This window comes from Epinephelus fuscoguttatus, linkage group LG16 (assembly GCF_011397635.1).
Source record: "Epinephelus fuscoguttatus linkage group LG16, E.fuscoguttatus.final_Chr_v1".
Taxonomy (NCBI): Eukaryota; Metazoa; Chordata; class Actinopteri; order Perciformes; family Serranidae; genus Epinephelus; species Epinephelus fuscoguttatus.
In genome coordinates, this window is record NC_064767.1 from 21,965,025 (window position 1) to 21,979,672 (window position 14,648).

Below are 14,648 nucleotides of genomic sequence, written 5' to 3' on the forward strand. Positions count from 1 at the left end.
CGAACACCCAGAGCTTCCTGCTCATTTGTCCCAAAGTCCAATAGCGTGACCTGCCCTATTCCACCTTCCTCTGCCTCTGATTATCTTATCCTTGTTCCTCATCCGAACCTCAGCCATTCTCACTCCATATCCCTAAACATAATCAACCCAACCAAAGAAGGCAACGAGTACTAGCCAATCAAAGGAGGAGTAAAGTAGGTCATGCCTTTACCATTCGAGGCAAAAAAACAAAACAAAATTAGAGGCAACACAGGGAAAGCCAAACACCATTCATCTGCACACACTGCCCACACTGCAATGACAGAGCTGGTTGTAAATCTGCAAAGTTTCCTTTTCACAGCTGTAGTAACTCTAATTTAGCCAGCAACTGTTGTGTAAACACATGTGTAAACAAGACCCAACGATACATAAAGGAAGTACAGAGGCACTGAAACCCAACGCAGTGCCTCTAAGAGGGATGAGAGGGGGCAGAGTTCCTAAATGTTTTCGAGCAAAGACAGTGCTTAAAGCCACCAATGAACTCAAGCTGTGCCGTTTCACAAGGCGCTCAGTTGAAAGATGCCTCTTCGAGCCAGCACCCGACCTGCTGCATGCCACAGCAGTAGGGTGGCAGCCAATCTTGTAGCCTTGACGTCTGGCAGCCCGCTTTCGTCATGCGGAAGTGGGTGTGCAGTGTCTACAGTCCAGGTTAAACTCTCCTGACTGTTAGGACCCTTACGGCATCGCTACAGACCAGAAACAGCCATTCTACATTAAACTTGGCTTGATGGGGCTATCAGTAAGGCGCTGTGTGCACTGGGAGACATTGTGTTTATTCTGACTGGTCAGCTAACTGACAGATATTGACAAGGCTCTGCCCGCTGTGCTTTCTTTGCCAACTGTTTCGCAGCCATGCACGCGCATTTGTGTGTTTGTATATGTGTGTAAGTGTGTCTGTGTGAATGTGCACGACTGTGAGTTATTGACTAGACCTTGTCCAAAGTTTTGTCAGAGCTAACTGATTGATTGTAAGACCAGCTGCAGTGTTCTCCTGCGCTGTCATCCCTCAGGCCAAAACCCGGTGTGTGTGTGTGTGTGTGTGTGTGTGTGTTTATGCCTGTATGTGTGTTACGTGAGTGCATGAGAGATTTTGCTTTTGACAAGAGCAAACCCCAGGCTTCCTCTAATCACCTCCACTCTCTGCTGTGCTGTCAATCACATTGAAGTTGTGGCTGAAGAACCTTCAGTGAACAGAGTAAATGTCCTCAGCAGGCCTGTTTACAACTAAATTACAGTCTCTTACTGTCTGCTTGTTTGTGCCATCTCTACTTTTCTCACACACACACACACACACACACACACACACAAGGAAGGGGACAGCCACAAATTCTTAAAATCTTACACGCTGCATCATCTGCTCAAACTCAATTTTTCACACATGCACCGCTTAAATAAGTAAAAGAAAAAATGGGAAAGATGGCAGCGTGCACACACCCACACACTTCTCCAGACATCCTTTCAATCTCAGTCACGCGTGCCCTTCAGACATCCTCTACACAAATGTTTACAGGCTCACACACACGCAACATGAGCGCACCCACAGTGATCCCCTATCTTCAATCTAAGACGCGCTGTCTGATAACCTCTGATGACAAAGGACTCTATCTTATACACACACACACACACACACACACACACACACACACACACACACAAAAACTGAGTCAAAGTGCACAAAGAAAGGGGAACACGGTCGCCACCCACATCGTAACACACAGTAACATTGTTTGCATGACAGCTGGTGTCTTCTCTTCCCCATGCTGATGAGATACTACCAGTGTAATGGAGAATGGCTGAGCTAATGGACAGAAAATCATCCACTAATGCAGATCAGATGTTGTGAGTGACAGCACGACGAAGCGAGAGAGAGAGACACACGCCGAATGACACGGAGCTCCGTCACACTCAGAGGCACTTTCCGTCAGTCAATCAATCAGTTGCTTGTTGATAAATATCTCTGACAAGGAAACAGCATCACACGGATGTTGAGGAGGAAAAAAACTTCTGGTACATTTGTAATACAATAATAATAATATACAATAAATCAAATATATTTGTCAATTTTCCATTCCCCGCTGCCCATTAAGTCATTCATCCTCAATCTGGGATGTATATTGACTTTTCCCTGCTCCTCCTTCTCATCTTTCCATCTCCCTCTCCTCTCCTCTCAGCAGGCACTTATAAATGAATGTGTTTACAGAGCAGGAGAGGAGTAAGGGTGCAGGGATCAAGAGAGGGGTGAGCAGGGCTTATTTTAATTAACGATCGCCCGTCCTCTCCGTAGATTCAGTCAAAGATTAAAACTCGTTAGGATTGACTCCAGCGTCCGGGCCCATTAAGATACCGGTCCCACTGTGGACTGAAAGAACTGGAGAAGAGGGAGGCAGGAGACAGGTCAGGGAGGCAGACTGGGTCGAGGATGGACGATGGGAGAGCTAAAAAGCGAAGGTAATAGTATAGGGGCAGACGAAGAGGGGAGAGCTTGGAAGGAGAGGCAGGATGAATCAGGACACGGAAAGTGAGACACTGAAGACATTCTGTTAGAGACGGAGAAATATATATGATATTATTATGTAATCTGATTTGTGAGACTGGAGACAGTGAGGGGGAGGAGTGTGATAGAGTTAGAGGAAAAGAGAGAGTGCGGTTTAAGTGGGGACTGTCAGTCAGATTATTTAGAAATATAGTGAGGACATTAAGAAGACAGGGAAGAATGGATGGGCAATTACATACTGTAAACTCCCTCTTTTCTACATGCAAACATCCAAACCACTTTAAGAGGCACAAATTTGAATGTCAGAAAGAAGTCAGGTTTCAGGTAGCAGCTACCTCATAATTACAGGACCATACTGATGGGTTGTGCATTAGCAGGGTATGATTGGCAGGAGTAGCTTTTATAATAGGGCAAACAACACCTACAATCTACCAAAGAGCATCTCTGGGATTTGCACTTTCGCACTTTCCTTCCGTCCTTCCTTTGCCCCTTTTCCCTCCTTCCCATCTTTCTTTATCCCTTCCTTATGTAACCAAAGTGACAGATAAGCCTAAGTGAACCACTCCAAGCATTCCTCCATGTAGGAATCCAGTCATTTCACATCAGCAATTCTGGCACTTCCAGGAGGAACCAGAGCCCAGGAACCCAGAGAGGATCCCTGATGAGGCGGCATGTGTCACACATGTCCCGCCACATCAGATGACACATTAAATCAAGGCTTTTAATTAGTGCCAGTGGCCATTTCGATTCTAGCTGCAGCAAAAACTGTCATGCCGAGAAGGTGACTTTATGCTAAACTCCCTCTGACAGGCTCAATTATGAAGCCAATCAGAGTGCTGGAATCGGTTTGGACTAGCAAATGTAAATTATTGTTTGCACCATGGGCGCTGGGTTGGGGGGAGTGTCATGTGGCTTCTAGACCCACTAATGCCCTTCACCTCAACACCCCTACCCTCTCTCACAGCTATCTGTGTTTTGGCCGACTTACAGCCTGGCGTGCCTCTGAATGCCAGTGCTTAACGCTGCTCATTAAGGGCTGCGTGTGTGTAAGAAATTAACTGTCCAGATCTATCAGAGGCTGAACGTCTCTGCTACAGCTGAGAGCCGAGCTGCTGCGTGAGACAAGTCAACTGTAGCGGATGTTCTACATATTTTAAAGAGAGAAACTTCGGCTCAAGAAACCTAATGAGTGAATATTTGCGTCTGTCAGTGATGACTGTCTTGTTTGTGTGTGTGTGTGTGTGTGTGTGTGTGTGTGTGTGTGTGTGTAAGCGTTGCATCCAATTGTGCTGACTGTTACGAAGTGGGCGATCGGCTCACTTTGCCAAGAACGTACGCAGTCAATCTAGGAGATGGACTTCATTGCCTAACCTATCCCCCACATGCTGTACATCCTCTAAACACAAACACACACAAGACAGTGTTTGCACACAATATTAGTTTCTATCCAAGGGTGTCTTTACTGTGTTCACACATTTACAAATAAACTTGAATTCCCTGTTTTCTTGAGTCCTTCAAACGTATTTTTGAGCTGCGTTCATCTGACCTCTAAATGCTCTCACCCAAAACCAAGAGTGCGAGATTTTCCCTCAGAATAATGAGACACTTGGAGAGAGGAAAAGACAAACACAAATATGGCATAATTATTTCAACAATCAAAAATGATTTCATTATTCTATCAATAAAGCAATTAGTTGAATGGCCACACCAGTTTCTCAGAGCCCAAGCTGACCTCTGTTAATGTCTTGTTTTATCCACTACAGAGTCCAAAACCCAAATGTATTCAATGTTCTATCACAGAGTTCATACAAGTTTGTATGGAAATAGGCTTACAAACTTTATACCTTTCTGCAAAATTCGAAACACACACACACACAATATGTTCTGTTTATATAGCAATGTCCTAATGACAAAGCTGTGAGTAAATGCAAGATGGGTGGCAACGTTTGTGATAAATTACTTATTCTTAACCACAGTATGTGAACTGAATGTTTTTTTATCTGGTTTTATTTGAGTATGAGAGAATAAGGTAAGAGTAAGTGGCTGCCTTTAAAGCAGAATGAAGCAGGTGAGACTTTCTTTTTTTAAGTGCCCTGAACTGATGTTTCCTACCCTGGAAATCCAGAGTTCTCGTGAGAGCACAATTTTAATTTGCTCAGCGAGTCACTCTGGCAATCAGTAATGATGCTCATTACCCATGCCGTTTGAGCCGACCTGCACCAATCACATCAGTGTATCTGATATAAGCGGGCCAGAGGCGAGCTAAACAGATAACAACAGCGCTGTGATGACGAAGTCAGGAATCAGTCAGTAAACATTGCAAGATGGCTACGGATGAACACCAGTTGTTTGAAACGGCTTTGGCCGCTACAATTAACGAGCTAGACTTGGCTTTTTCTCCAAAAGAGGAACAGAAGACGGCGCTCGAATCTTTCCTTTGCAAGAAGGACGTTTTTGCTGTTTTGCCAACCGGATATGTCAAGAATCTAATCTACCAGTTAGCTCCGCTGGTAGCTAAGCTCTGGATACGTCACCCTGTGTATTGTTCTGATTGGTCGTAGTGTTATCCAATTGCGTGCAGTGATATTTTCAAATGCATGCTTGCTGCCGCCCCTCGAGTTGGGCCATTTTCATTACTCATGGCCAGACCCTAAATCTTTCTAGATTTGGGTCTGGATTTCCAGGCTAGATGTTTCCACTATATTACTTTTGAATCAGTAAGGTAACACTGATTCTAAGCCTAGTTTTTCCCACGTCCTCATGCTAAAATCCCCTGTAGATCCACATTATAAATCTGATATGTTGAAAAAATGTTCTTCCCAGTGGGGCATACACCTGGAGCACCCTAGGGGGTTTGCATCCTTTACCCTTTCTCCACCAGAATTGTAACCAGCATGTGTATGCAGATTTTAAATGCAGGAAATCCCGTTAAAAGTAGGTGATAAACTGCTTTGCTGTTGCCAATAGGCTAGAGCTGTGTACAGTAGTAAACAGTAAAGCAGCATGGAGGCCAGTGAAAATGTTATGATGGTTCATTTTATTTTATAACTCTGACTCATCCAGTCTCTCTCTCTCTCTCTCAAACTCTATGCTGACTAACTTTCAGTCGATATTTGAGCACTGCTTGGATGAAAATTGACGGTATTTATTGGTGGCCCATGATTGAATCATGTTGGCAAAGCGGCTACAGTTATCATGTCCACCGGAGTGTCATGTTTTCCATCACTGCCGATCAAAGCCGATCGAAGCTGGTGTCAATAAATAACCATGACTACTGCAAAGTCATCTGTCCCTGAAGTGAATGCTGATTGTGACCTTTCTCATTAAATCAAAAATCAAGATGATAGTGGGTATTAGAGAGTTTTTCCAACTATTACATTTAGGGCATTTCTGCTTTAGAAAATGACTTACCTGGTTAATCAAGCGTTGCAGATTAATTTCCTGTTAATTAACTAATCATTTGACCTCTAAACACAGAGAACAAATCTCTCACATAAGTGGTGGTGATTATCCTTCTACACTCAGCCACTCTTACATGTATGGCAAGGTTAAACTACTGATCACTGATTAAAAATGAGAGAACACAAGCGGTCGGCAAATTGGATTTGACACTTAATCTGAACATGAGAAGGGAAAAAGAACAAACCATCTGCACATCAGGCTGGAGTGGCATGACACATCACAGAAGGAGAGAATCAAGGTAGAGCACAATGCAAACATGCCGTAGACATCTCAAAAGTTTTGGTACAATATGTAAAACAACAACACATACTGTGTGATGATGCAGGCTGTTATTACCAGACAGAACAAAGGGATGATTGGCAGACAGGCTGCCAACTGCTACTGACAGATCAACACGTTCTCATCCCAAGTCGTCACATATTGCTGCTTTGTCAGTGAGTTCAACATTCTGTTTCGCAGTCTGGACTCGCTGCTGCCCCAAACACTTTCCAGAAATTAAAGTCCAATCAAGGCCTATCTGGCATCCACACCATAGTTGATAATATAAGCAGCCAGTTAGGGACTGCATCGTAGTTGATGACGTAAAATGCAGGCCGCAGCTCACAGAACAGTAAAGGCAGCTCCCAAAGAGACTGAAGTGCTGACTCTAACATTGGTAAACACAGCAATAGGCGGAATTATTGCAGAAATAGAGTCAATAACAATGATTAAATGAGAACAAGAGAATGCACTTGCAGAGATTCTTGGAAGAAAAGATGTTTTTTGCCTTTCTTCTAACTGGATTTGGCAAAAGCTTGATTTATCCACTGGCTCTGTCAGTGATTAAGATGATGCTGCGTGGTGTTTTATTACACTGATTGGCTGAAGGAGTTTGTCAAGACGAGTAGTCCCACCCACTGAAAGTGTTTGAGGTGGCAGCAGTCCAGACTGATGAAGAGAGTGAAACAGAATGTTGAGCTCACGTCATCAGGACGGTCTTACCAGACTAACTAATTGAGCCCTGAGATAAAATGTGAAGCGAAGAAAAAGAAGCATGACAAGGTTGAGATAATAGCTGCATATGCATATGTAAAAAGAAGCCATTGTATGTGTGTGTGTGTGTGTGTGTGTGTAGGTGATATGATTCCTCTGGAGTGTGGCTTGTGAGGTGGAAGAGGAGATTACTGCACCACGCTTCTATAATTACCTCTCATCTCTCAGCCGGTGCTCTTAAACACAACGGGGAATGCCAGGCTACCACACACACTCCGACACATGCACACACACAGTGGGGCGCACTTCAGTACAATGTAGCAGGCTGAGAGGGAGTTATTTCTAGAGGGTTACATTTCACTCAAATGGTGATTGGAGACCACCCACACTACCTTTAGGCAACATAGGTCAGCTTTGCTTTAAGCACATATGCACACACTCGCTCTCTTTCTGTTGGTGTGTATGTGTGTGTGTGTGTGTGTGTGTGTGTGTGTGTGTGTGTGTAAGTAAGAAGAGTGACTCACCTGTAGCTGTCCTACCCACACAAAAACCCACTTAAGAATCCATTCTCACAAGTCATGCACTCACATCACACTATATACTTTTCCATTTTAGTGGGGATTATGCAGAAAATCACCTGTCACCTGTTCTTTCTGTGTCTCACACACACATGCACACACAGTATACACCGAGCCACTTTGCGGTCAGCTGTGTCTGTAATATGAAAACTATCATAAACACAAGACCAGCGGTATTTCTCCACAGCTTAAGCTGCATCATATCTTCATTACACTGACTCGTACTGGCGACAGCCTGCTCTAATAACCATGCAAACCATCAGGGCTAAGTATGTTTTAGAGTTGACAGCGTCGTACAAAGATGAATTAACCACGCAATTCAAAGCTTTGAAAAAGTCATTAAAAACTATGCCAGGAGTAAATTGCTCCGCCACACTGAATGACTTGGTCCCTCTCCCTCTCCCCTCGCTCAACTATTAAAAAAGCAATATGACTTCTTGTGGACAGTCGGACTCAGGGGACCACTTCAACAAGCTGGACTGAATAGAGGCGAGGAGATGAAAGAGGAAATGCTGATTCTTCCGAGAGGTTTACAGAAACTTTCATCTCCTCCACTGTCACATTTACTAATCCTCCATAATGCATCTCATTATCAGGTGGATATTGCACACTAATCTGCAAGTGATTACAGAGCCAAAGGTAAAGTTCCAGAGCAGCAGGGGAAAAGACAGTCAAGCTGCTGAAGTGTGTTTTGTAGTCTCTGAGTAGCTCTGTAAAGCCCAGTGTTTGTCCAAGCATGACGGTCAGCACACTGTGGGTTGGCTGACATGACTTACAATCCCCATGTTGAGGTGTAGCCTAACGCCTGATGGATGTTTATGAATGCAGCTGAACAAATTCGTCTTCTTTTTCTTCCTCCTTTTTTTTTTTTAAACTTCCAACAATGGAGTGTAGAAAAAGTGCTGCTTCTTAACTCACCCACACACACATACCCACACACACGCTTTGATACACACAAGAATATTCACAGATAAAGATACCCACACATGTCTGTTGCACGCAGGCAAACATGGTTTCACTGAGACACCTTGCAATCTTTTCTTAATTTAGGATGCATTAAATTTGTGACAAATGAGATTATAGTGTCCCTGTCGAGCCCGAGGCACACAGCTGTCTGGACAGCCACTGTTTCCCTCTGCAGGCCTGAGATGTGTTCAGGCATAAAAGCAAGCATTTTATTTAGGCAGCTGGCACTTAACAGGCAAACGGTGCTCACACAAGCGGGGGAGAGCTGTGAGCTATAATGTGACAATAGGAGGCTGTGGAGAGGGTGAAACACCTCAAGAGAGAGCTCAGCTCGCAGAGGAGCACATACAAAGCGCAGGTATGTGCAGGCATGCTCGTTTCCAGTCAATGAACTGCTTCATTACATCGCGATCAAACTGATAGAGTGGAAGTGCTGTCATCTCAAGGAGAAAGAGAGCGCAATACAGGAGCGAGGTTTTTTTTTTTTTTTTTTTGTATCCAAGCAGACACCCACAAACAAAATTACGCACACATTTGCCCTATTTGAAAACCCACATGGCATTAAGAGTCGCTCAGATGTGTGCTGTGCTTGCAGAGAGTATCCTATCAGCTCTTTTTCAACTACAGAGCCAGACTTGGGCAGATAAAGCTCACGGCGATAGGAGAGATCTCGGTCAGAAAGTGATAACACACCAAACAGATCGTGGAATCTGCTCCACTATTTGGACATCAGATCACGGTCAGACAGGTGTCACCAACCCCGCAGCGCCTTTCATAACAGCCAACGACAATAAGGTGGTCTCCCATAGCTGAGCCAAGCCGGTACAAAATAAATTGTTGACAGAAACCAAACATTACGCACCACATTATGCAACCACACTGGCATGCAACACTGATATTAAAAGATTCAATATGTGTATTTTTCTTCCAATTTATCAAACTATAAGTGTCCCTCTACTTCTGTGGGGTATCACAGCAACTAGACGGATAGAACAGAAAATGTGTTACCATGGAAGCTGGGAATTAAAGTACAAAAAAGGCAGTGAAACTTATATAAAAACTTGCGCTGCAAATAAACTGCCAATATGCGTAAAAAAACAAAACAAAAAAAAAAACAACACATTTTGCGCTTTTTCCTTTGGTGATGAGGTGGACGGCGGACAGGTTGTGACATTTGCAAAGCCACCTGAAGTTAACAGGACAAGGCTGCTTTCGGATTATCAGCTTTACATATTGAATCTTTTATTTTCTCTGCAGGCGACCACACAACATCCACCGGTGTTCAAGACCCCAGTTTACTCACCCGTTAGCTGGTCATAGGATCCGTCCAGCTCTCTGGAGTCCGACAAGCTTTGGTCACGGTTTTTCGCCTTCATTTTCCCCGTGTGCGCCGGAATGTGGAACTGTGGGAAACAGCTGATATGTTGGCGATTCTGTTTGAGGAAAAAACAACAGTGGTTTTGTGTTGTTCGCCTTCACGGAGGATGGCTACAAGTACACTAGCGTTAACAAGTCATCATTGATTTGCCATAGATAAGACAAGAGAGCCATGTAAGTTGTTATTTCCCCGTGTGTCCCTCTCTCTCTCTCTCTCTCTGCGTGCGCTCTCGGCATCCAGGAGCTGAGTGAACCAAGCGCTTCTGGTCGGCACTCTCACACGGGCTGGCACGCGCGCACGCACGCAATTAAGTACGCACACACACACAGGGAGAGGGGGAGCGAAAACCAGATACAGAAAGAAAGATTGCTTTGGTTTAGACAGCTGTTTTGGAGATCATAAATGTACACATAATTTCCAATATTTTCCCACAGTGGCATTAAGCAATACGGTGCACAAAAACATGAGCAGCTCATAATGAACGAGTGAAGAACAAATTAGAAACGACCTGATAATGAATGAATCGTTAATGAGTACCAAACACATGATTATATTGTGGGTAATGATGGAGAGCACAAAAAGGAAAGAAAGGGTTAGATAATCATGAAGTAATGAGATACAACTAACTACTCATGTGCCACTTTACTTTAGGGTGACACATAAAGTATAGGCCTATATGATGATCAGGTAATGAGTGATTAATGAGGTCTGACTGGTAAATGCTGATTCAAAGGTGATCAGGAACAACTCATGAAGAAAGAGGTTGTTATTCCTATTTACAGATACCTGTGAGCTAATCAATAGGCAACCTAATGATTCAATGATATAGTATTCCTGTCTGTTCTAGTAACTCATTACTATGCACTACATAGTCCCAGAGGCTGCCTTAAGGCGTGGGTTACGGGGGTCATGTCCCCTGACACAATTGCTGGCTCCCTTTTAAGAGGAGGTGGCATACTTGTTTTTTTTAAGATAGCAGTGGTATCTCATCAAAGAGACAACCTAAGGCATCTATTCATGGGCGGATCATAAGATAGTGGGTTCTTGGGCACAGATGTGCAAAGGGCCCCTCCATCTCTTCAACAGAGGAACAAGACACACAGACTTTGTGGTGGTTTTGTGTCTCTTTGTGGTTGTTTTTTTTTCCAATTGTTGTAGTTATGTGTCTGTTTGCAGTTCTTTTGGTTCTTTTTGTGGTCATTTTGAGTTTCTTTCTGGTTGGACAGGACAGAGTAAAATGGGGGGGGGGTTGCATAAGTGGTCGCAAGCTGGAGTCAAACCCGCGACCGCCGCAGCAAGGCATCGCCTCCACACATGGGGCGCCGGCACCATCCACCACACTACCAACGCCCCGGTACTTGTGAATTTGAGTGACTTCCTTTGGACCTCTGGACTTTGCCCAGTAAGCCTGCTCAGTAATCCATCTGTGCATCCATTGGTAGTTTTAGTGAGGAAACAGTGGGCATGTCCATTTTCAAAGGGCTCCCTTTAACATTCACCTCAAGATATCTTAATGAAAATAGCTTCTATTGGTACCCTAAACTTCAGAAGGCTTGTTCCCACTTTATTCAGTTCAATTTGATTTATAAAGCCCAATATCACAAATCACAATTTGCCTCAGAGGGCTTTACAGTGTACAACATCCCTCTGTCCTTGGACCCTTACAGCGGATAAGGAAAACTCCCCCCAAAAAAACCTTTAACGCGGGAAAAATATGGTAGAAACCTCAGGAAGAGCAACTGCAGAGGAATCCCTCTTCCAGGACGGACAGACGTGCAATAGATGTCGCACAAAACAAATCCACATAATAAATTTGCAGTAATCTGTATGATACAATGAGACATAAAGAGAGACAGAGAGATAAATAGAGACAGAGAGATGCTTTGTTCCCTACAATCAATGCACTCCTTCAAATTTGTCTTTTCAAGGAAAATGACAAGCAGCGTATTTGCAGAACAATGACTCACCTAACACCTTTAGAAAAACACATTAAAACAGGTACGTTGTGGAACTCAACATGTTAACTCTTCCTGTTTTGACATAGCTTTCTACTAGCCTAGACACTTCAACAGCATAATTAAATTCCTCAAATTCAGTTATGGCTTTTGGTTTTGTTGTGCCAATCCAACATTTTCATTGTCCCCCTCTGGCGACCCCTATGAAAAATTTCTGGGGGTGCCACTGTATATTAACCATCAGAGTCGCTCCTGATTCGTCTACCCACATGTTTGTGTGCCGTATTGTAAAGTATAACCAGCGACATCTATCTGACTCCATTCACGCATGCCATTAATATCACCATCACATCCTCCCCTAATGTTCTTCACTGAGTCAGAGCCGTGTCGGATGTGTACAGAGACATCAGCAGGAGCAACAAGGAGCACATTGCTGCTGCCAGGCAGAGGTTCTGACTATATCTGATCTATAAATACTCACTGGCTCTGGGAAGCCTTGTGTCTATCCCTTTTCCTCCTCTCCTCTCTTCCTCTCAGTGTCTTTTCCTCCCTTTGCCTCGCTTCTGCTCGCTTACTACGGTATGACATTTGGTCACAATCTGTCAAGCAATCTGTCTTTGACGCCATATTTTCCTACATTATACCAGGGTTTGCATCAATAATGCTCCTTCCATCCCTCTATCCGTCCGATTATTCATTTATCTCAAGCGTGAACTGTTGAAATGTTAGTCCGTCTGTTACTGTGCGGTGAAGTTATTCTTTCATTAAGATGTTCGTGTCCTTTACCCCCCGCTGAATGAAGGGTGTAAACTGCAGTGCGCTGAGTGTTAGATTCCCTCCTCGTTCACCACTGTGCTCAGTCATCCATCCTGATCTCTGAGGAATCTATTGACATCTGAGTCAGACATGTGTCACCAAAAGGTTGGCCATAAGACCTTGTCTTCAGATGGGGCTGCCTTACGGGTTGTATCCGTCACTGCAATAACCATTCAAGTGTCACATGTAGCAGTCCTGTTATGCCTGCATGCAAACACACATAGCACGTAGCCCTTGACCTGGCTGTCATCATGTGAGCATGTATTATAGTGTGAAGTTCTTATTTTGCAATGATCTTGACTGACTTGTTCTATATGCGGTCTCAGAGTGGCACCCAAATTTGGTTTAACTATCAAGCATGTCTAGAAAGACTGCAGCTGAAAGTTGGTTTTGTCTTTCACAGAGAAAGGAGGTCAGCTGTGAAAGTCATGTTGATTACAGTAGACTCAAAGGGCCCCAGTATGTCTCCAATTAAGTGCTTGTGGGATCGTCCAACAGCGTCAGTGGCCCCCCTCCCGACACACTTTCCCAAAGTCGAAATAGGGGGGGCTGCACCTGACAATTTTTGGAACTTTACAAAACCATTAATCTGACAATCTGTCTACTTCCTGCAGAGACTGAGCCGGTGTGCACAGGTGCTAAGCTCTCTCTTGTCATTCTTCCGAAAAGTCCTACAATAACTTTTTATGTGAACAAGCAATGGTCCCAAAAGTGTGTGCTCTTATCCCTGTTAGTACAATTCATTGCACGGAGGCTACTTAATCACCCTTTCCAGACATGGTTGGTCCACATCACATGAAATAGTTTGGTTCAGGTGTACTGAAGACCACATGCACACTTTCAAATTGGAATAAAAGATAAAAATCAGATTGTCCATATGACTTTTCAAACAACTTCTGCAGCGTAATCGGCTTCCTCTTTATCCATTATGTGCAAAATGTTCCAGACAACAATTTTTAAGTGTGATTATTACAGTAAGTGTTTGCCACTTGTAACAGATGTGTTGGTACCTTTGGACTCTACCGTTACCGAAATAAACTGAAGCTGCAGTTCTCAATGAGACACAAAACTGCCCTCGCTCCTCTGACTGACCGTCCATTGTGTAATTACACAGCATAATTTAGAATTTGCTTGTTCTTGTGTTTGGCAGACCGAAAAGAAATGTGGGTTTGACTTGCTAACATTCCTCCTGGGTGAAAACTGCTGTGTTTGCAAGCGTTAATGACACACTGGAAGCATACACAAATGACTTTGGCCGCGGTACATTAGGCCAACTCTGTTTGGTCAGATGTCTGATTATTGCCTTTTGTTCTTTTAACTCAACACACAACAACAAGAGGACTTAAAGTTGGCTGTCTTGGCTTCGCTTGTTTGATGAAACTTTAGGAGCAGCTGGTGGGTACACCCTCATAGTGTCCTGGCCACCAGTCTCATCACCATAGTGGACTAGATTAAAGATTGCCACCCTCGCTAGTCGGCACCAGAGATTTTAGTTGGTCATGTACACATTTAAATTATATATTGTGATTCACCTAATAAAAATGCCCTTGCAATAATCAGGCATGTTTTCCAAAGAATATCGTTTTCCATAAATATTATTTGCTAATTTTCATTTAGTGAGTTGTTGTCATGTTTTTTTAGGACAATGTTCAGTATTCATAATACTCAATGCAAACTGCCACACATTTCAGCAGCATATGAATACGATTTGGTTACTGAAAAATGCGATTAACAATTTAAAATGGCTATGTGATATTTTTTTCTGACAATATTCAACCCTATAGATCAATCTGTGGTCAATTCTGACTGTTTCTTGGGAGGTTTCTTTTTACTTTTAGACTAGTCGACTAAAGGCTAGTTCACCTAACACAATTTTCACCTCGATTTTGACGTCACAGAGGATCTTGAGAGCCACCTTGGGTCAAAGGTGAGTCGGCAGATAGTCTGCCACGACGAGTCCTCATGTGTGAACAAGCCTACGAGCTAGT

At 43.6% G+C, this 14,648-nt stretch overlaps 1 protein-coding gene across 2 annotated transcripts in view; it reads right to left on the reverse strand.

The window, feature by feature from the left end:
• LOC125904078 (Kv channel-interacting protein 2) overlaps nt 1-10,102 on the reverse strand; it is a 136,221-nt gene extending 126,119 nt beyond the window's left edge. For both annotated transcript variants that reach the window (XM_049601335.1, XM_049601331.1), the window contains exon 1: nt 9,815-10,102. In XM_049601335.1, coding sequence (XP_049457292.1) covers nt 9,815-9,887 — 73 coding nt within the window. In that variant the 5' untranslated portion in view covers nt 9,888-10,102. The remainder of the gene's footprint in view (nt 1-9,814) is intronic.
• Nucleotides 10,103-14,648: the final 4,546 nt, after the last annotated feature.